Source organism: Neolamprologus multifasciatus, chromosome 2, assembly GCF_963576455.1.
Source record: "Neolamprologus multifasciatus chromosome 2, fNeoMul1.2, whole genome shotgun sequence".
Lineage (NCBI taxonomy): Eukaryota > Metazoa > Chordata > Actinopteri > Cichliformes > Cichlidae > Neolamprologus > Neolamprologus multifasciatus.
In genome coordinates, this window is record NC_140440.1 from 29,117,144 (window position 1) to 29,140,068 (window position 22,925).

General features: G+C 40.7%; 2 protein-coding genes across 3 annotated transcripts in view; one reads left to right on the plus strand and one right to left on the minus strand.

The window, feature by feature from the left end:
- The first annotated feature begins 222 nt into the window (after positions 1–222).
- Positions 223–4,016, plus strand: tlx3a (T cell leukemia homeobox 3a). Its single transcript, XM_085134607.1, has 3 exons — positions 223–886; positions 1,891–2,128; positions 2,761–4,016. The coding sequence occupies exons 1-3, from the start codon at positions 460–462 to the stop codon at positions 2,942–2,944; spliced, it is 849 nt and encodes a 282-aa protein (XP_084990733.1). The 5' UTR covers positions 223–459; the 3' UTR covers positions 2,945–4,016.
- Positions 4,017–4,124: 108 nt separating this feature from the next.
- The window catches only part of kcnip1a (Kv channel interacting protein 1 a), a 46,605-nt gene continuing 27,804 nt past the window's right edge, over positions 4,125–22,925 (minus strand). Inside the window, exons 1-8 of one of the 2 annotated variants that reach the window (XM_085134662.1) lie at positions 20,993–21,322; positions 9,165–9,289; positions 7,878–7,947; positions 7,696–7,766; positions 7,474–7,581; positions 7,290–7,394; positions 6,242–6,304; positions 4,125–5,807 (exon numbers count right to left, since the gene is read on the minus strand). In XM_085134662.1, the coding sequence (XP_084990788.1) occupies positions 5,760–5,807; positions 6,242–6,304; positions 7,290–7,394; positions 7,474–7,581; positions 7,696–7,766; positions 7,878–7,947; positions 9,165–9,289; positions 20,993–21,050 (648 nt within the window). In that variant the 5' untranslated portion in view covers positions 21,051–21,322 and the 3' untranslated portion in view covers positions 4,125–5,759. Of the gene's footprint in view, positions 5,808–6,241; positions 6,305–7,289; positions 7,395–7,473; positions 7,582–7,695; positions 7,767–7,877; positions 7,948–9,164; positions 9,290–20,992; positions 21,323–22,925 lie in introns of those variants that run through there. The other variant, XM_085134652.1, reaches the window with a different exon arrangement.

Genomic DNA, 22,925 nt, shown 5'->3' on the forward strand with positions numbered 1-22,925 from the left:
ATACTGACTCACTCAGACAACATCAAGATGCCATATCTTACCATATATATAGCACGCTGACGCCCGTGGTTATGTGAAATCTTGATTATTGTGCCAAATCGTTGGCCTACCCCCACTGACATTCAATCAGTCATTCCAGTGCCAGCCAATGAAAGGTGGAGAGGGATGGAGGAGGACGGAGCTGCTAGACGGAGCGTTTTGATGCGCTGAGAGGAGGACAGAACGTCACATCTCGCCAAACGCCCATCAAACTTTCACCACAGCCTGTAGAGAGGACCCAGTCCTCTGAAAGAGGCCTGTTAGTGACAACCGGGACGCGCTGGACTCTGGGTTTACGGCTGGACAGCGATGGCGACACTTCTGATGATGACTTTTGGTACAGTTTGACCTCACAGCGAACAACGCCTAAAACCCCCCATCTGCTTCAGTTTTCTTGCCCTTTTTGCGACCGAGCGCGGAATGGAGCAAGCACCAAGCGCGCCGAGCCCTCCTCCAAAACCGGCCCATCACGAGCCCATAAGCTTCGGCATCGACCAGATTCTGGGAGCCGGTACTGAGCCAGAAAGCGCGCGCACGGCTGGAAGACAAAGTGGATCAGATTTAAGTAACGGAGACGGTTATTACAGTTTGGGAAGCCCGACTGGGGCCAACGCGCCCTCATATACCGCACTCTCGATCTCCCTCTCCGGTGTAATGCCTCCGGTGGAGGCTTCAGGTTCATACGGAGAGAGCAGGAGTCTGGGCAGCCGGGGAGTCATTCGCGTCCCAGCCCACAGACCAGTGACAGCCCCGGGACCCCCGGCCCCCGTGCAAAGCGCTGTTCCTGGCTTTGGAGGTCTGTGCTTCCCTTGGATAGGGAACAGGTTTGCCAAGGACAGAATATCAGGTAGGCCAGCTGTTAGAACTAATGACTTCCCCTCGTTAATATTTTATAATGTTTAAAACGGTAGTAAGTGCTGCTCAGCCATTACAAAAACCAGGACCTCTGCCAAATATCTGTAGAACTCTAAAGCCTATTTAAGTTATTTGCCCGTTATTTATCTAAAAAGGCGTAAATATATAGAACATTGTGCAAGTTGTTGTTTTTAAAAAAAATTAGAATACACTACATTTACAGACTGTCATTAAACATCATCATCCGCTTTGTTCAATTGGCTTCAGTTGTAGAACTTGAATGTTTAATTTCTGCGTCACGTTTTTGCGAAAAACAAGCCCAGTGCATTCACACAGTTAAACCAAACAACCTGGCGGTGTTACAGTTTTCTAATAAACATGAAAGTAACTCAAATAAATGTATTTATTTATGGAATTAAAGATAACTATAAATAAGCTGATTATTGGACTATGGAATGATTTATCTCATACATTTCAAAGAAACTGAAGCACAATTATGTAAAATAATAAAAGCTATAACCAGTTCTCTGTATTTATAAGGGTGTGTGAAGAGGATTTGAAACGTTTTTATTACACAAATAGTCCTGTGGCCTATTTTATTGAAGATTATTGGAAGCTTTTATGACCACAGGCCTGATATAATAAATGTATTATATATAGTTGTAAATATACAGACACACAATTCCACGGTGATAGACCAAAATGCTTGTTGTTGCTCTTGTTCTAATTACCAGTGCCGCGAATATCTAAAGTTCACACAACTTCAAGAAGAAATATTTACTCGCTATTTATTATTGCTTTGTTTCAAGACTTGCTCAGATTTAACTTGCTTAATAAATATAATATAAGTCACCATATTTCACATATGCACCACATAAACAGGGCACTGTTGTCGCACAGGGCAGATTTCTGTGATATTTGGCCTTGGATCTGTCTGCTGCTGTATAAAATCTCACTTCATATTTATCGCTGTCTCCCCGTCTCTTCTTCCTGCAGCGGCTCTGGTGCCATTCGCCGTTACGCGGAGAATAGGGCACCCGTACCAGAACCGGACGCCTCCTAAACGGAAAAAGCCCCGCACCTCCTTTTCAAGAGTTCAGATATGTGAGTTAGAAAAGCGTTTCCATCGACAGAAGTACCTGGCCAGCGCCGAGCGGGCAGCTCTGGCAAAGAGTCTCAAGATGACAGACGCGCAAGTCAAAACCTGGTTTCAGAACCGCAGGACCAAGTGGAGGTTGGTATGAAATGTCATGATAACATGTGTCAAAAGTGATGCCCGTATAGGAACTTTTTAAAAAAATAAAATAAAATTCCAGGAAAAATCGTTGACTTCTTTATTAGACACTGAAAACACAAACTTTCCACTTTCCAAGTGACATCTTCCTGTTAACGGACTCAGTCGCAAGAGAAAACGAATACATAAATGTGACTATACATTTACAGGAAATATTTAAATTTTAGCTTAGTATAGTATGTTTAGTATGTGGAAATAATTTTAAAGTTTAAATACTATAAATTCCGACCAAATTAAATTGAAAAACTTCTAAAAAAAATAAACAAATAAGTGAAACTAATTAAATTAAATAATAACAAAGATGGGTTTTGTATTGTTTGATTAATCAGCCCTTAATTCACCTTTCAGATTCCCAAAATATTTTTACTGAGTTCCTTTTTATGCTTCGAACAGATCTATTGCATCGCCATGCTTTTTCCTAACAAGGCACAGCTGCTGTTTTCATCTTGCAAATAGCAATCTTTAGACTTCAAGACTTTCTGTCGCTCTCCTTTAATTGTACACAGCTTTTTTTTATTTTTATTATTGAACCAAAATAATGTTTCATTTCTCTCGTTTTTCTTTTTTTTAAGGAGACAGACAGCCGAGGAGAGGGAGGCGGAGCGTCAGCAGGCCAATCGCCTCATCCTGCAGCTGCAGCAGTCCGCCCTCCAGAAGTCCCTCAGCGAATCAGCGGTATCAGATCCACTGTGCGCCCATAACTCCTCCCTGTATGCGCTGCAGAACCTTCAACCCTGGGCCGAGGACAGAGAGTAGAGACCAGACACCAAGCGGTAATCACTGAGCATCCTTAAACAGCCCTGCGAGGATACTTTAATTAAATTAGACCTACATGAGGACAGTAGGACTTACTGTGATCCTTACTGTGGAGGGGGAAAAAAAGTGTGACCAGAAAAAAAAACAAAAAACGGAAGAACCCGATTGAGTGGTTGCGAAAGTGGACCTGAAGTCGTGGTGAGTCCTGAAGCAGAAACTTTATTGGACAAAATGTTGCAACTCTGTACTTGGAAACACCAGGACTACACAAATTCAAAGGATACGAAAAAAGACTTACCACCATAAAAAAATTCTCGCCACCATGTGATTGTCCTCTTGCGCTCGTATACTTATAAGAGGAGACCTGATGGAGGTAATTAATTCTCCACATTGAGATGCAAGAATCAGTGTTTTGTAAGGGTGTGGTTTCTCAGTGCGACCATCGCCTTAGTCTACCCTACTTAGTGGACTTGATTACAGCTGGCTCTGTTATTATCTTCTTTTTTTTAAAATTTTAGTGGGAGGATAATCAACTAGGCCTGCACTCCAGCAGCTACACAACAAAGTGCACGGGTTGGAATGTGTTTATGAGAAAGGCCAGATCTCTTTGTGTTTTTATCAAAGTACAAAACAAGAATGTCTGCTCAAAACAACGAAGACAAAAGCTACTTCCTCTTTAATTCTTAATTGTTCTGGTGTTTAAACCTTCATTTATAGATGTACTCACTCTGACGAGACTACAGCGCACCATCACAGTTACCTGTAAGGCGCTCCAACAAAATTATGACAACAGTGTTACATTATGGAGAGAAAAGAAAAGCTATTTTAAGGAGTAATAAATAGAAAATAGGTGCTTGGATTTGGTGGTGCGAAGTGAGGAAAATATGAAACAAGCTGTAAGTTGGGGAATAAAAGGAGTGATGCATGTTCAGTGATGGTGAAGTTTGGGGTTTTTTTTCCTAACGCACATTATCATGCTTTATTTGTGGGCCGTGTTCTTTGAAACGGAGGCACAAATGTACAAGTCTTTTTGTACTTACGTTGTATATGTGTACAGTATAAAATGTTGTTGTGACCCTTTTGCTCATGTGCTTATTTAAAGGTTTTACCATATAATAAGGTGTAAAACAGAAAAACCGTATGGAGCGACATGATGGGGGGAAATAAGCAGACGTTACTGGATTTTATTTCTTGAAAAGTTTATTGATAAATATAATGATTTTTTACAGTATTTCAATACACACATTATTTCATTCTGACTGTTTTAAGTGTGTCTGTCTGTTTGCCTGTCTATCCGTCCGTCTATGTGAAAGTATGTCTGGGGTTTGTTTGTTTTTGCTTTTTTAAAATCACTATATTGGTAGCACAGTGAGTAGGCATGACAGTAAACCATTTATAAATGTATTTTTGCACTACTCAGTCTTCCAAAACGATGGCTCTTATTTGAAACATGGCTTCCATTCCTCCATAATCAGTGAAAAGGTCTTTACTTTCATCTTCTGTCTTATTCTCTGAGCTTTGTCCCCCTCTGCAAGCTTCCCTTCAACATCTCTCCCTCACAGTGAAGTTTTGGTCGCTCTGAGTTGACGTTTTCAACAGACAGAGTTAAAGACAAACCTCGCCTCTCGTGCAAAAACACAGTCAGCTCATTTGAAGATGAAGCTACATGCTAGAATAAATGAGACTTTAATATTCAGGGAAATGGGACCTTCACACCGGGACACCACACACACAAACACGTGCACATCCTCGTATTGCTCTCCATCTGCATGCCGGGAAACCTCTAAATGGGCTCTTTATTTAACACCGAGTGGCAGGTAGAATAATTATAGGGTTATATCCAATCTGACAGAAGGACAGACAGATAGTCAGAGACACACAGACAGACACCAGTGATTCAAGACACTGAGAAGAAGCCACAGACACAACAGTTAAATATCTACAGTCGAGTAATTACAACATTCAAACACCGACCGACGACACTGGAACACACATTAGGAGTTAAGGAGGCCTCTGAGGACTGTTGCAAGCTGTCACAAGACCTAAGAATGTCACAAGCTGGGACACATTCACACGTTCAGCTCTGCAAACCTTTAGAGGCCTATGTTTGATTTTATGTCTAAAAACGGCCGAGCTGGCTCGGTGAGATGCTGCACACAGACCGGGCATCCCAAACGTAACCATTTAGCAAGATGTTGTGTATATTGCCACCGAGTTTTATGACACATATTCATTTATTACACTGTAGGAATCTCTTGTGCATGCTTCACAATATTGCTCATGTTCTTTGTATTGACACAGAAATTTATAATGCTCTTATTTAAGCCTCTAATGAGACAAAGTGTGCGTTTGGATGCTCTCTCTGCTAAGCTGCATTCAGGAATTTAAGTCCTTGCATGGTAACAATTTTACACAATTCAGAAAGGCCTTCAACCAAATGTGAGAGGGGCAGTATTTACATAGTGGCACTAAGTGCGCACCATCCAAGATGACACTGACAACAGCAGCAAACGAGGGAGGGAGGTGGAGATGAGAGAAGTGGTCACAGAAAGGTCAACTTTGTCTAAAGGAGGCTTTCCAAAACCAGTGAAGGTTTATCGCCTTAGATTTCTTACAGTAGGATGCCTTCCAGAAGGTTTTGTGGAAAACAGTCACACCCAAATTGACAAGCTTCTTGTCTGCCTTCTCTCACAAGTTAGGTTGTTCCTTTTGCTTGCAGATTCTTATTCATCACTCCTTCTCCTCTTTCTTTTTCCTGTTGTTCGTTTCTCTTCTCACACTCTGTGCTTCGTCTGCTGCACCATCTCCCTCGTGTCTAGATGACATTTTCAAAGAGCTGGAGGGACCTCATAATGTTTTCATCCTGTGCAAAGATGAAGGAAAATTAAGAAGTGGTGACTGTGTGAAAAGAAAGTCGGCCAACAATCACCATTTAATTCGTTTTACTGGCCACTAGGGGGCAGTAAAGGTCCATAAAATTTTAATGATCTCTGCAGATAAATACTGATGGAAAACTGTACTAACAGCCATAATTAATAGCGTGTACAGTGAGACTTGCAAAATCTAAGAGGCCTTCGGTAAATAATAATAAATAGTTAGCAAAACTGTTGTGACTGTGGTGGTCTTTTGTGCAGACATGCTGACATTTCGGAGAGCAAATGCACTAATAACATTAGCAACAGCACTGTAGTCAGCCATCATGTTTTCCATTATATGCAAATCCTGCATTAGTTAAACTATTCTCAGTGGAAGAAGCCTTTAGAGTGAGTTGAAGAAAAAAAGCAAACAAATGAGTACCTCTTGACAAGAAAGGATGAATTCATCAAGAGTCACCACACCGTCTCGGTTTTTGTCCATTTTCTGCAGATGGAAGAATACGTGATATTTAAAGCTACAAACACATTTAGTAAATCGGCCTATTTAAATCAATAGTTGAATCAGCGAGCTGCAAGTTACAGAAGATTTAGCAGGCTTAGACAGAAGCTGGTTGCCACCAGACAAGACAGGCCCCAGGTCAGTGGGAGCCCCAAAGGACTGACATACTACAGTTTGCAATGACAGTTGGAGAGACCTGACCTCCCTAAGTGACCCCCACCTGTATCCACTCACTCCAGCTGCAGCTGGTTTTCATAAAATAAATGCTGCTTGTTTAGCCTTGTCTACAGGGAGGAGACAGTTGATGAATTTTATAAACGTCACATTATTTAATTTATTTACTTTGACATTTAAAATCAGTTAACTCAGCTAGCTGAGCTGCTCAGTGTGTCCAGCCTCTTCTGATATGACCATGTCAAGTGGATAGTGGATTTTTTTTGTGTCAGATTAGTTCTATAATAACATACGGAGCAAATTTGAATTTTTGCCCCAACATACTATAAAATTACCATTGGACTTGGAAACACCTTCATGTTCTACCAGAAGAGCTCGGACAGGTGACTGTGGAGATGGATGTATGAACATCTCTGCTTACAGTGCTTCCCCCACAGTCTAAGCAGATTAGACAGGGATACGTTGCAGAAACTGGATGGATGGCTTGATGGATGCATATTCAATGAGGTTGAGATTTGGTCATTGTATATTTTGGGTGGATGTTGCAGCCAACAGTAATTGGTCATTTATTTTCTACTGTAGCGACTTTTGGATAAGTAGGCAGTGCTAAGCTGATGTTGTCAGTTTCATTGAATATACAGCTGAAAACTCATCTTTTTAAACTTACTTTTGGTTGATTTTTATTTTTATGTTTTAGCTTCTGTGAAGCACTTTGTGACTTTTATCTTGAAAGGCGCTATATAAATAAAATTTTACTTTACTTTACTATATAAATAAAGGAAGCAGATAATGGTACCTGAAAGAAGGCATCCACGTGCTGTTTGGGTGCGTCATTTTTCAAAACAGGGTAAGTGTACTTCCCCATCATGTCATAGATTGCTCTGACGATGTCTGTCATCTCCTGTGAAACAGAACACAGACACCATGAGTTATGATGAATAAAACCTGACATGTGGAAAGTTGTGGAAGTTAAGACAAACCTCTTTGTTTATGTATCCATCTCTGTTGATATCATAGAGGTTAAAGGTCCACTGTAGCTTCTCGGTGACAGAACCTCTCAGCAGGATGGACAGAGCTGTTACAAAGTCCTGATGGAGAACGAAGCAGATATAGAATGACAAACCGAATAAGGGAGGCGTAGGGTAGGTGAGTATCAAAGAGCTGAGATGTAATGAGTGGAAATGAGTGAGTATAAAGCAAACCTCAAACTTTATGGATCCTGTGTGTCCTGTGTCAAATGCATTGAACAGGTAGTGCGCGTAGGTGCTGGCATCTGCAGGAGAAGAAGAAAAAAGTTGCTAATACACTGGCAGGAAAACGTTCAGAGACAAAGACGAACATAAATGCAAACATCACAGCAGACACACACACACACACACTTCACCTCCGTGTGGGAAGAACTGGGAGTATATTTGCTTGAAGGTGTCTTCATTTACGACACCACTTGGACACTCCTGGAATGAGAGAGGGACAAAAGGACAAAGTTTAAGGGCAATGTGAAAACTGAACAAGCACAAACGAAGTAAACAGAGTACACAGGAGGGTGTAACAGTGGACAAATACGAGAGCTGATAAGGCACAGAGATTGGATAAATCCAGACTTGACGATGTTTGGTCATCAAAAAGCCATATTAAAGTTGCTTAAAATGATTACAGTCTAATTCCTGACAATCACCAAAGGTACATCTAATTACAGTTTCTGACTATCACAGCAGGGTGTCTCTTATGAGACTATTTTTGATAAAGAGCTGTAAACTAAAAAATGCAACCTCAATATAAAATATACTTTACGACAAAAATCTGCAAAAGTAGTAAAGAACAAAAAAAAACAAAAAACAGAGTATATCTGCATTAAAATGGTAGTGTTACAATTAAGTGACAAATGAATAAACTCTCCCAAATACGCAAAAAGGAACCTGGAATGTTTAATCTCACAACTTCCTGCATGTTACTGCGTGACCACAAATGCAGACTGTACTCTGGCCCATTTATTTACCTGTGAAAATGATTCACTCTGTCATGAAGCAGAGTCATTGTTACTGAAATTAAATGTGGAGACTTACACAAAGAAAACCAGGAGGATAATAAAACCACTTTGTTTCACTAGAAGAAATGTAACAGTGTTGTGTACTTTGAATCCGGGCTTTGGCAAACATTGGCTCAGTATTAAAGAAGAGATTATATATTCGCCGAGATTTAGGCAAACTGGGTTACTGCACAGGCGTACATGTAGCACCGCAGAGGATTTTTTTGTAAATCAGAGAAAGAAAAAAAAAAAGGTCTGCATGTCCAATATGATGATGGATGCTCATAATGATCTCCACACTAATTTGTAGCTATTTAGGTAGGTCAGCTCAGTAAAACCCATAGAGTGTATTTAGATGTTATGATATACCTATCTCCCTCTACTTGCTGCTTGCAGTACAGGTTAAAGCACCACCTCTGTTATCAACCGTGTATATGAGCCAATACAAAGTAAAAAAATAATTAAAAACTACATAAATACAAATCATTCAAATGTCTTTTGATACTGGGTGTTTTTCTTTGATTTAAAGAGATGTTTTTATTGTTTATGCTCTCATACTCAAGTTACAGACAGTTAAGCGGGAGGAAAGTCGTGATGAAAAAAACTGGAGGTGAAGTGTTGCAGTGCACTTTTACAGTCACTTACATTCTTGAAGCCCCTGTAGAGCACTTGGAGCTCTCTTTTACTGAAGTTGGTTTGAGCTTCTAGCTGGTCGAGGCCCTCCGGTCGATGGCAAACCATTGTCATCTCCAAGTCATCATCAGCTTTGTCTAAATATATATATAGGGGAAAAAAATCAGTATTAAAGAGTAAAAGGATAGATGTAGACAGGAAGGGAGTGACTGTTCAGATGAAGAGAAAAGGACAACATTGGCTCAGTGAAGTCACATGTATGCACCAGGTTTGAACAATGTTGTTGTCTTTACAGAATGATACACACTGTGACCAAAAAGGCGAAGGAGAGGGAGAGGAGAGGATGAAAGATGGAGGTGCAGAGAGGTAAAGGTCAGTTTCGCAGCTCTACGCTGCTCCTCTTACCGGCCCTATCATTAACAACTCATTACTGTCCTCGCTGGAGGGGAGGTTGAAAGAGGACACACCACTGACTCTGACTTAACACACACACACACACACACGGTGGTTATAGGTGAACACAACAATATAAAATTAAGACATTTTCTCTCGCCCTCTTTTAGAGACACTCATTTACACATTTAAACCGGTGAACAATTTCCCCCAAAGCAATCTACAATGTAATAATTATGCATAGTGTTATAACTGTGCATAATTTAATAGAAGTAGTAATAAAAATTCTGAATATGATAAAATGGTCACGGTGCCCCCGTTATGTTATCAGCCCACTGAATGACTGTTATCAGTAGGCGGCCTCCTCCACAAACTTCCAGGCTCAGTAGGAAGTTATCACCACATTTAATGGCGATCGTGTTGACTTGCTGAACAGAATATAAAAGGTGTGGAGTTTTTTTAATTTATTAATTTATTTTTTTTTTTAATGCAAAAAGATAATACAGAAAAAAAGCTTGGGTTAAGCTTGTAAAATGGCCCATACTTCACTGTTTCCATAATTTTCTGCAGTACAACTAGCATTAAAATTCACAGCTTACCAGATGGTGAGTCATGCTGTGTTCACATTATTCCATACCAGTTTTTTTAAAACATGCATATATGAAGAATATCAGCCAATATACACTCACCAGCGACACAGTTAGGCACCCGTATTCATCTGCTTGGTAACGCAAGTATCAGCCATTTAAACAGATCTCAGTGCATTTACATTCCAACCAAACTATACAGAACAGCATCTCTGAACTCACAACACTCTGGCATTACACAACTGTTGGTGGTGTAATGTCGTAGGGGATACTTTCTCTGCACTAATTGGGCTCCTTATTATCAACAGAGCATTGTTTAAACTCCACCTGAGTATTTCTGCTAACCATGTCCATCTGTTTATCTGACCTTTATGACCAGGGTAACACATACTGTCTCAGAGCTCAAATCATCTCAAATTGGTTAGCTGATATGAAAATGAGTTCACTGTAATCAAATGGCATTCATATTCACTGGATCTCAATTTAACAGAGCGCCTTTGGGATGTGGTGGAGCAGGAGATTCACATCTGCAGCCGATAAACCTGCAGAAAGAAACTATGTGATGCCACCACCTCAATATTAATAAAAAAAATCTCTGAGGAATGTTTCCAGCACCCTTCTGAATCTGCGACTAGAAGAATTAAGGCGGTGCTGAAAGCAAAAGGGAGTCCAACCAAGTACTACCAAGGTGCACCTAATGAAGTGTATCCCTAACAATCTGTATCGACATTGGCCACAAGAATCCAGCCAGGCTCTAATTAAAGCTGAAAAGGGCCATGGAGTGGCGTGATAAGATTCTAGCAGTAGACACTATTAAAATTAACAAATGGCAGAACCTAAATAAATAAAAAAAGATGTTGCTTTTGTTGAAATAATGAGTTGCTGAGTTTAATGAAGGCTGATGTCTTAATGTCTGACTAAGCATCCCATTAAAAGCTGATAAAATCCTCAGAAATGTTTGTTCTTTTCATTTATCCTCGTGAAATTTAGGCTAAAAAAAAAGGTGAATGGTCCTATTAGCAGAAGCTGCTATGCACTTCCCTGTGTTTGCATCAGTTAAGATCTATGAGAGATTGTAATCACCCAGTTTGTTTTTCATAGAAAATTATGGACCATTTCCCCTTTTAGCACACTAGTCACTATCACTATCAAAGTCACTATTGTGCCGACTGCTGTCCAGACGAAAATTTAGCTGAATGTGTTTTGAACAGGCACAGTGACAGTGTCCAGCACAGGCACAAAGCTAAATCTTTTGAATGGCTCCCATTTAGCTTTAATTGGTGTCACGGGGTGCAAGGTTCACTCTGTCCTTGGCTGTTCACATTTTGAAACAGTAACAGTTTTGAAATGAGACATTTTTATCTGTGTGACAAAACCATTAGTGGTTTGTAAAGCTTCATTACACCAGTCCCTCTTCAGTTCTATTCTCCCAGTGAATGATGGGTACTGAGATGGCATTTCACTGAGCAAGGCAAAGACTGCTTTATCTCACTGCTAAATTAAGCCTGAACTTTTCAGATTTCAGATTCAGTATTCAGAACTTCACACAAAAAACCTAAAGTTTGCCATCGTAGCCTAAATCAGCAGGTTTGAATTCTACAATCAAATACGATATACTGACTCTTTGGCCTGTTGACGCACACGTTTGTCAAATGTGGCTGTAGAGATGCTTTGAAACAGTGAGAACAGTGTCATGTGCAATGATATTATCTAACGGTGCACATGTCAATTTAAAGTATAAAAGTCACGATAAAAAAATCTAAATAATTTATTACGCGACTCAGTAAGTGCATGCTGAATTGTGGTCTCACATTTTGTACTTTATGGGAGCAGTATGACTTTATGACTTTGTATAATTTATAATGTTGAGTTGTAGTCTCTTTATATAGCTCCTTACCCCTCCTCCCTCAACGTGTTCAACGCACACAAACACAGCTACCTGCAAACACACATCACACACGGTCACACATCACTTGAAGGTCATTTTCATCCCAGCAGATCAGACATTGTCAGCGTCACACTGGGGTACTGAGGTGTAGGTTTTGAGGTTCAGGCTCACACACACACACACACAAACACACACACACACAATCATGTGAATTCATCTGATAGGCCTCTAATGCCTAATCATACCAGCACAGTCACCGTTACCCTCCAAGCAAAATAACGACCAGACACGACGTCCATATTATAGTAGTATCATATATAATTACAAAGGGCTCCATTATAGAGAGATTTTATGTTTTAGCATACATAGCATGTGTAAACACGTATATCAACTATACTAAGGTCTTAAAAGAGAGGGTGTCTGATTCTGTGCAGAGCTGGAAAAGCCCTTTAGGCAGAATCTGTGATTCATGGACCTTAATATCAATACATCTAAGGTAAGTAAATTTAAAAAACAAATACCTCACAGGTGAGATGGGGAAGCATTAGTTAACATTCATACACCTTTAAACAGTAAAATTTCCCCAGAGACTAAAAGTTACACTGATCATCAGAGAGAAAATCTCCCTTGTGGTCTTCATTGACTAAAATCATCTCAGTTTCTTCATTTCATTTCATTATGAAACAAAGTAAAACCAAATGTAGGGAAATTTTTGTAATATATCCAGCACTATGGCATTAATATCCATTTTAAAATATGCAAACGTCAAATTAACAACTCAGACTACAAAGTTCTGGAATGAATCCCAACACCAGTGGCACTGTCAACATATAGAGATTTTCTTAAATCTTTGGTTTTCATTGAGCTGTGGCTGTATGAGGCTCCGTTTTCTTTATAGTACATGACAGATGATGTTTCTGTACTGCAGCAGAATTATTATAAGTGGGAAAAGCAATGCATGTGCATGAGTCAACTGCAGATTCGCATCATTAAAATGAGCAGGAGAAATATATATATGCACGCACAAGTCCTCTACAGCAGTTCCCTGCTATGAGTAGTTAATGACAGAAGTTCAGAATTCATGTGGGTAAGAGTGCAAATCTGACAACAGAACAGCCAGCAGCAGTTTGCATTTATTAACTGCTTATTTTTTTTATTTATTTCATTTATCCCTGTGTTCTTTTTGCGTCTTGAGAAAAACTATAACATTCGCACAATGATAACACGGATCTTCTTTGCTGGTTGACAGCCCAACAGCAGTGGAAACACTCTGACTTTGTTGGTTGACTTAAAGGTGGATGATAGTATAATGACTCACCCTCCACAGTGATGACTCCCAGCAGGTGCAGCATTTTGACGGCCCCACAGCACAGCAGAATGATGGCTATAGTATGTAAACTGTTCTCGCTCTGCTCCTCTCTATCCATTCGGATTATTTTCTTCTTTTCTTTGGACTCGCTGTTTATCCTGAAGCTTTCTGTCTTCAACTTTTCCCGTACATCCTTAGCCCCTTCTGGTTTTTATTCCTTAAGATGCTTAACTTTGCACAATAAGGAAAAATTGAACTCCAAACTTTCAAACACTGGTGGTGGTTTTTCACTACAATTCTAAACAAAGTTGGCTTTTAAACTCTCTTTCCTGCTCTCTCTCTCGTGATTATAAACTTTCCATCTATCTTGCTTCCTCCCACAGTGAAATCAGCACTCACCTGCCTCTCTCTGTCTCTGTCTTTTTATCCCCCCTTCTCTCTCCTCCCTGGGGCATCTTCCTCTCTTATCCTGACCTTCGCTCTATCCCACACACCCTCTCTCTCCCCACAGAGCCCCACTCCCCCCTGTATTACAGTCGGTGTCCTTCACTCTTTGGGGCTTTACAGTGAGCACACTGTAACAATGATAAACTCACCTTACACTGTGCCGCCATATGTGTTTGTTTTGTGACTGTGTACAAGTTCATGAACAGATCAGGACTTGATTAATGGCTCCCATTAAGACACACAGTCAGCTTCCAACAACAGACGGCCTAATTCACCACAAAGTGACTTTTCTAAACATACCTTTCATATACCGTACTCTATAATATAAACAGCACTTTGTATAAATCAGTACCTATGAATACACGCACTGAGAGAACATCTATTCTAATTTGCCCTGTGGGCTTTATAAAAATTGCAGCAAGCCTGAATAACAAGAGTATTGGGAACTATAAGAACTGCTATAACCTTTGTGGATCAGCAGGGGGTAGCAAAACCTAACACAGAGAACAGTACCACGATTGCTAAAAATGTGATGCACATTTTAATGTTTAGCTTTCTAATAGAATATCAGTGCAGTGACCATTTGATAAGCTGAACAAAGATTTTTGCTCAAATGCCATTTATTTTAATCCATCCACACAATCACAATCACAGTGAAATAAAGACTAAATTGTAAATTCTGTGCACTTAACAAGATGACACTCATTCAAAGTCTTTATGTGTATGCAAAGAGAAGCTTCACTAGCCAACTGAGCTGAAGTACAGCCGCTGACTTGCAGACTGCAGGGGGCTCTGCCGTATCAAGAGGTTTCCCACAGAGTTGTCGATTGCAGGTTTGCTTTATTTACTGTTGTGAAATTACAGTAGCAGTGCTGGGGAAAATTTAATTTAGCGACAAGAGTAGAATTTAATCCAATTTGTCAGACATTTGCTCATTAGTATAAATGATTAAGTGTAGTTTAAGTTGTGTTCATTAGCTGTCTTCACTGGGATTTTCTGTTGGGATATTATACACAGGTACAGCGAAAGAACAAACACCCTGCAACACATGTTACACACCAATTCCAAGGTACACTCGGACAGAATAACAAGCTGACACCAGATTATTAGTGGAAAGTTGAGAAGGCGTTTATTTTATAGCAGACAGAATACTAAACAGATTTGAATCTGCTGCAGGTCCTTTCCCCTGCCCTTTAAGCCAAGTTTATTTGCATACAGAAGGTTTTGAACAGTGACCAGATTTAGAATATCTCCTCTCTATGGCACCGCGCAGATCCAAGAGCATAGAAGAAAAACCTCAGAACAAAATGGACAAACAGAGCAGTCTATAGCTTGACTCACAGGGACTACTAATAGTACACTGACCTCATTATTCTAAATTTTTGTCATGATTATAGCAGCATAAATATGACAGAGGATAAAGAAATGCATAAAGGGTCTACTTTAAAGGTATAGTGTGTAAAATATTACCACTAGATGTCAGTAGATTGTAGCAAACTGAAATCTGTTTTCTCATTTGTAGTGAGTGTAGGCTTTTATTCCGCTGTTTACCTCAGCTGTCATAGGTCTATTTAATCTGCAGGAGGCTATAAAAACTTTGAAAGGGTTCGACAAGTCAGTAAAACTCAGTTCTTCTCAATGACAGCGATGCTGAGGTGAGTTTTTAAGGATATTGTGACGTTTTCTGTAAGTAAGCACTGTTGTATTTGGTGTTAGCTGCAGTTAGCCTATATTAGCCCCTGTTAGCTGCTGTTTGCTAGCATTAGTGAAACTTTCTTTGAAGTGGCTCTAACAGTGTTGGACTTGGACATTAGGTGAATAAACTCTCATACAATGTGAGGATGTAATCAAACTGTCTATCAGAAGGAAAGTGTGATTTTTAGGACACTAGAACCCAACATTAGCTGGCATTATTTTAGCTTGTAAGGAGCTACTTTTGATATTTAGCTTGCTTGTTATCAGAGAGGGTGAAATGTCTAATCTGCTGACAATAAATAATTGCATCAATACTGGGAATGAATAAGCATGTTTATGAATGTTTTTGGGTGTTACCGTAATGAATTCAGTTGAGGAAATGAGGCTTGAGGAGAGGAGGAAGATGATGAAGTGGAAATGAGGGAGGAAACAGAAGTGGAAGAGGAAGAGAATGACATAGTGAGAACGAGCTGATGAAAAGATGCATTTACAAATACTAAATGGCCACAGATAGCTTGAAAGAGCTATTTATGAGTTATTTATGAGCTTTCACAAACTAGTGTCCTCTGTGTATGTCTGATGGCTTAATTCTACATCTAAGTCTATGAAAATATATCAGTTTATTGCTAGATGAGATTGGTAGATACCTTTAACACACTATCGTCTAACACTTCACTGAGTGAAGCTGTCATAGGACAGGTATCAATCCATCACAGGGCTTCATATGATATATTCAGCGAAATAATACTTTTGCATGGACAACCTACCATCAATCCTTTGAAGCCTATAACTTCAACAATAACTGAGTTTACTAACAAACAGTTAACAGTTTCCATTTGGCATATGCTCACCATCTTTGTTTACGCTCACGTGCACACACCCACACACAGTTGGCAAGCTCCGCGCAGGCTGTTAGGAGTTTTTACTGATGCGCGAGAGGATGGAGACAGTGTGGAAAAAACAAAGACAGAGCAGCCTTGTACAAAGGTGTTTTCTAATTCTACTAACTACAACTGTTCAATTTGGCACGCATTTCTATTTGGGAATACAAAAAAATACAGCACTTTAACAATCCTGTCATTTTCATAAAAATCTGCCTAAATCAGTAAATATGATTTTTTTAAAAATGTTTATCAGAGAGAAAAACAGTTTAATACATTTAAGGAAGCAGAGGACTAATAGATTTTGAAGCAAAGAGGAACACGCTTCAAAAACAAAGTAACACACAGACTTGCTAATTTAATACTAATTCTACTCTACTGTAGCTAATCCCCTTCATCCAAGCAGTGATTTATAAGGTACAGAGAAAATGAATGTGCTCAGTGAGAATCTCACAATCGAAAACATTTGGGACACATCAATACACAGTCACAACATGTACTGAATTACAAAGCTATTATTGATTAGTTTTGAAGCATTGCAAAACAATAAAATAGATAGTGCTACGCTGCGTTGAGCACACTGAATATTTGAAGTAATTGCTACAGTGTTCTTGTTTGGTTCCCGATCAAAGGAAAACACTGAGCTTGAGCATTATGCTGCTCCAGTAAAACAGAAAATGAATTACTAGGAATAGACTGTGTACACGAGCCTGTGTGATCTTCTTCCTTGGTTAGCAGTTAAGATCCAAAGTTACTTTTAAGTTCATTTCGCAATGTAAATTCATTATAACATGTCTACAGATGTAAACTAACATTGAATTTAGGAGATATCACCCAGTTCTACATATCTAATCCCAACTTATTGTCTTTACTCTACATAGGGTTCAAAACCTCATTGTGAGCCTTTGGGGGATTATTATCAAATGTAAAAGAAGTCTTCTGATTCAGGAAACCTCTTTTTCAACACGTGAAAGTGTGTAGTGGTGGAATATATCTGGTCATATAACTTCTGTAAAGTTTTCATTGAACAGGTGAGGTCTAGAAACCTACATCATCCGTGTTCCACAACAAAATCTGCAAACTTAGCATATAAAAAAAGCCTAAATAAACCCAACCTAGAAAGCAACCTCGAGAACTTCACTTCCATCTGCTGCATAACCTATTATAAGCCGTGTTGTCTGACAGTGACCAACAGCCTGAGCCCATTTCTTTCAGAGCTTGTTCAGAGTGTTAAGCGGTGGCCTGAACTGCCAGCAAAGAAAGACTACCTGTCACTCTCCCAAACAAGCACTCTAACACAAAAAAGCCCCTCTTACGTCTGTACACACCCTCTTCCTAAAGCCCATGAAGAGGATTTAATTCCTAACTTTCTCCTGACCACTCCTGCCTGGTATTTAATGCTGCGCTAATTTCTTCTGCATCTCTTCCTTTCTTCTGTTTCCCACTGATTCCTTCTTTCTCCTCCATTTCTTATCTCCCTCCCTCTGCCAAACTCTCCTCTCAGTCCGCCACTCTATCTATGCCATGCTCTCTCTTTCTTTCTAGTACCATGTCCTGTAATCCTTGCCAGAAAGTATCTCATTTGCATAATCTGAATTAGCCTAATCTGTCATCCTGGCCGGCTAAAGAGGAGTTTCTCTTACTGGCCTCTGCGTGGTGGAGGGTGCTTTCCAAGAAACTTAAATAGCTGCAAGCAACAGTATAAACCCCGGAAAAGCTGAATATATAATCATGTTTCACGCAGTGAATTTGAGCCCTCATTCTGAGACATATTGTTTTCCATAGTCAATATTCAAGACATAAGGCCAATCCTTTACTGGCTTTTCAGTGCTTCACTGAAGGTCCAGTGACTTGTTATGGTTGGGGACACACACATAAACACAGAAAAATAAATTTATCCAGTCACATGGGCTAAAAACAAGGCAGAAATCCAGAGTTATTGACGAACAAAGCATTTAAGCACCCGTGTGTGTAAAACAACAAACACTCACACACATAACTGCTTGGATACTGACCTTCAGCCTGCTGAAGGAGAACTGTTTGGATTGCTAAAGTATGTTCAAACAAACACAGGAAAGTGTGTCACTTTTTTTTTTTGGCTACTGTTGATTATGTTTGGGAAGAGGGAGTTATAAATACGGCTCATTTAGACACACATAGCAGCACGCCAGTATTGATTTTTGAGTAAACATATGTCTAGACTCCGAATCTGCAGAACCCACAAACACATACGCGCACACACACAGGCAGAGACACACTGCTGGATGCCAAGAGGATGAGGATGATGAGATGACTTAATAAGCACTCACACCAGCTAATGGGAGTGTGGGTGATGCAGAGAGGGAGCAAATGAGAGAAAGAACAGCAGCCTAAAAGTGAGAGGGGAGGAAAGGAGCGGTATGGAGCAGATTATGATGGTGGTGGCGGCATGCGAGAGTGTGGTGGGGAAAAATTAGAAGAAAGTAAGATGAAGAGGGACAAATGTGGGAGGGAGAAATGGGGGAAACAACTGGGAGTAGAAAAAGCAGTGGGAGGATGTGAAACTGCAAAAAAACAATAAGAGGAAGAGGTTCAGGGGCTGGTAGGGATGAAGCAACTAGAAAAACAAAAGAAAGATAAGAGGGAGAGAGAGATTGACAGAAAATAAAAGGATAGAGTGAGATTGAGACAACATTGCTGCAGGGAGTAAGTAAGGGAGGCAGTGAAAAATGGAAAATTCACCAGGGAGTGGAAAAAAAATGCCAGGTGAAAATTCTTCTGGAGAGATGAGTTGTCAGAGGCCACAGCAATAGATGAGGAGGAAAACAGGAGCGAGCCTGCCAGACAAAACCATGCAGACAAGACAGTAGGAGAAAACTCCCACCAGAAAGAGCCTGTCAGAAAAAGGAAGAAAAAACAACTTGGCAGAAAATAAAGGAAGTTGAGAGAACAACACGCAGCCTTGATGAAAACAGACAGTCCAGACAGGCATGTAAATATTCAAGCAGGTGCAGGACACGAACGCGGCGAGGGTATTTTCTGTCATGACACAGGAGTGATGAGCTCATGCGCAGAAGATCAATCATGTAGAAATTTAATCTCACAACATTATAGCCATGCACTGTCCCCCATTTTCAGTGTTGTGAGGATAAGTTATCTGCAACACCACAGAAAGAAACGGGCGCCTGCATACATACAAGCCCCGCCGCACTAATCCCGCATAAAGCTAACATGTCAGAGCAGGAGAAAGATGCTGAAGTAACAACAGCTGAATTACAAACAATTCTCTCCCCCTCCAACACCAAATAGCTTCACAGCTCCACATCCCATTCTTTTTTATCTCTTCGCTGGGTATTTGTGGAGGTAAAAAGACTTGTTTTCATTTGCAGCAAGAGTCAGATTTCATGCGTTTCCACAACTTAAGTGCATCCACAACCACCTCATTTTTCAAAATAGCAACAAATTTACGCCTAGCTTTTTTTTTTGGTTTTGAACACCCTTAGGGAAAAGTGTTTGTTTGAGCTAGTGGTGGAGTGGAAGAGCTTATTCAAAAGATGAAGCCAGCCATATGCACTGATTTGGAAAAGGTCCTGCTTGGACAGAAAACCGATAACAGTCTGTCTCGACAAATAAGTTTAAATGACTATTAATAGGGGGTAGGGTTGGGGATTTTTTTTTCCGTCTGGCACTGATCTCCTGCTCACTGTGCCCATTCATTGTAGTAGCCACATTAGATTTGTAAGACTTACATAAATGAGGTTTACAGGATTTCTTTTTTAGAATGAGTAACGAGGGAGTAAAACATTTCTTACAGGCAACAGGTTTTCATACATCCCGCTTCTCGCTTCATCTGCAAATTTGCATCTCTCACTATCTGAGTCTCTTTCACGTGGCCTTGACTTACTTAGGAAAACCCCAATCTCATCAAAAAAAAAAAAAAAAAAAAAAAAAAAAAAAACCCACCCCACCCACCCCAAACCCCACATCTTTTGTTGCCATGGTTACGGTGCTTCCAAGGTAACAGCAAGACAGAAAAGCAGTGTGTGAGCAGAGTGACAAATACCTTCGACATGTGTGTGTTTACCAGCGTCGAGGCTCGCGTCTGAGCATGCAGCCAGACAGACAGACAGACAGAGCAGCACGCGTGCGCACGCACAGACCAAAAAAAAGAGAAAGAGGAAAAAAAAGAGCCAGCTCTCAGATTCCTCCCTCGGTTTGCTGTGTCAAAAAAAAGATAAGCTCAACAACAATCACCTGGGTGCACAGACACTGCCTGGCTGAAAGTTTGTTGTAGAATAAACAGATTCACTTTTTTGTTTCCTCTGGGAACACCTGTTGGTCTCTACATTTCTTCCTTTCTCTCTCTCGACAAACCATCTGCTCCCCTTCTTTCACTGCATCTTAACTGAAATACCGGCAGTTATTAATCTTCGCTCTGCAGCTTTTCGTACCTGCGCTGTATACATTGTGCCGGAGTGAGCGTGTGTGTGAAAGCCACAACGACAACACACTGTCAAAAGTTTCACCGCCCGTATGCGTGCATCCATGCGCGTGTGCCGATTAGAAAAAGAGAGAAAAAAAAACCCCACATTATGTTTGTGTGTTTTGTGTGTGTGAGTATGTCTAAGCGTGCGTTCATGTTTGTGTGTGTATTCCCTCACCCCTGGATGGCCTCCTCTGCTTGGTCTGCATGGTCAACGTGCCCACCACAGCCCCCATGTTTGCCGCCGTCGTTGTGGAAACAAGTGCGTCTGTGTGTTGAAGTCTGTGTCTCTTCGTCACGTGTTTCAGCGGCTAGAATGCACACGCACACACTCCCTCGCCCTCTTTCCTCCTCTCATCCTCTCCTCCTCTCTCTCCACCTCCTCTCTCAATGGCTGCTCCAGGCAGAAACCCTCCTTCCATCATCCCCTCTTTCATCCTTTCACACTCCATCTTGTGGCGCTCCTCCTCTCTTTCTCTCTCTCACTCTCGCCCCCTTTCTCCCCAAACTCCTTCACTCCCTCCCTCCCCTCCCTCCTTCCCTCCCTGCTCCTTGTTTTTCATTAGGGGCTGTAGTTGCCCTCCCTCTTTCCATTTCTCTCCCTCCCTCTCTCTCCATCTATCAACCTCCCACCCTCACAGCGAGGCAAGAGCCCAAGAGGAGCATCAGTGATTCAGTATGAAATCGCCAGGATGTTGATTCACTAAATTATAAATTAATATTAGTATACCCATTGACTTGTCGATGATAACGCCGCATGAATCACTCTGAACAAAACAACAAACATGCCCTGTTACATCCGCACACCTAAAAGCATCTGTTTCCTTCTACAGGAGAACAAATATGCAAATAGATACTTGCTCAAACACTGACTGGAGAGGTAAATATGAATCACGGAGCGAAGGGGAAACACGTGAATGTGACGGGAATTACGAAGAGCCCTGAGCTTTGCTTCCTCAGCATTGCGATTTGTTCACGAAAAGGCCACTTTAGTCCATCAGCACCTCCGCTGACTTCATCCATCGCTCTTGTTAATCCATCCTTACCCACGAGCAGGATGGACAAAGGGATGGAGAGTGAGTGAATGAGTGAATGAGTGAGGGAGCATGTGTGTGGTGGCAGATTGGCTTCACGGGTCAGGAGAAACAGCTGAAAGTCAAGGATGTGAGAAAAGAGAGAGATTAAAGTGAGAGGAGGCAAAGGATGAGAAGAGTGAGATATTTAATATGGCTCTAATAGAGGGATCAAGACGAGTGTCAGATAATATTGCAGGAGTGTGTGCTATTCCCTTTAAGAGCTGCACACACAAAGATGAAATCACATTTTAATTACAGACTAATCGATGCAAACAAAGTAGACCACTCTAAGTGAGGGAAGTGTGAGAAGAACAGGAAGACAGTCACAGATGACAAACCAAATGTGCTGCACATGAAAGACCGAAGACTGTAAGCAGAAACGCCACTTTATGAAAATACTCAGTTAGAAGTAAAATTCCAAAGAGTAAATATAATTATGTACAGTTTTAAAGTGAAATCTTATTTACACTTTTTTACGGTCCTCGGTCTGTGACCCAGCATTTTGAGTTTAGAAGTTTCACTTTAGTTCTTTGATGTTTGGCTCTTAGTTTGTGGTATTTTGGCGTTTCGTGGTATAGTTCGTTGGTGTTTCTTTTTTTACTTTCTCAGGCGAGTGGTTAGAGTTTCTTTGGATTCTACTCTTGTTTTAGTTTATTTTACATTCCCTGTGTTTTCTGTGTCTCGTGTTAAGTTTTACCTCCCAGTGTCTCCTCATCAAATTTAGTTCAGCTGTATGTTTCTCCTCAGGTGTCTCCACTCCAACCTCATCTCCTCTTGCGTATTTGAACCCTCAGTTTGTTTGTGTTCTTTGTTGTATCCTCCATCATGCTGTGTGCTCCCCTGGTCTGTGCTTCCCTGTGACTCAGAGGATTTGCTTTCCTGGCGCGAGCCCTGCCTCGTTTTTGCAATTTGTTTGAAAGGCTTCAGAATTAAAGCTGTTTTTTGAGTTTCTTGTCTTGCGAGCCCTGCGTTTGGATCCACCGACAAAGTCCCATCCAAAATGCCATAGTCACTCCATGGCTACTTTAAACCTGA

What these genes read in the sequence shown, in the direction of transcription:
- tlx3a (XM_085134607.1), top strand. Translation starts at nt 460, where the DNA reads ATGGAGCAAGCACCAAGCGCGCCGAGCCCTCCTCCAAAACCGGCCCAT. An exon ending in TGCCAAGGACAGAATATCAG is followed by an intron (nt 887 to 1,890) that starts GTAGGCCAGCTG and finishes TTCTTCCTGCAG; the next exon opens with CGGCTCTGGTGCCATTCGCC. An exon ending in AACCGCAGGACCAAGTGGAG is followed by an intron (nt 2,129 to 2,760) that starts GTTGGTATGAAA and finishes CTTTTTTTTAAG; the next exon opens with GAGACAGACAGCCGAGGAGA.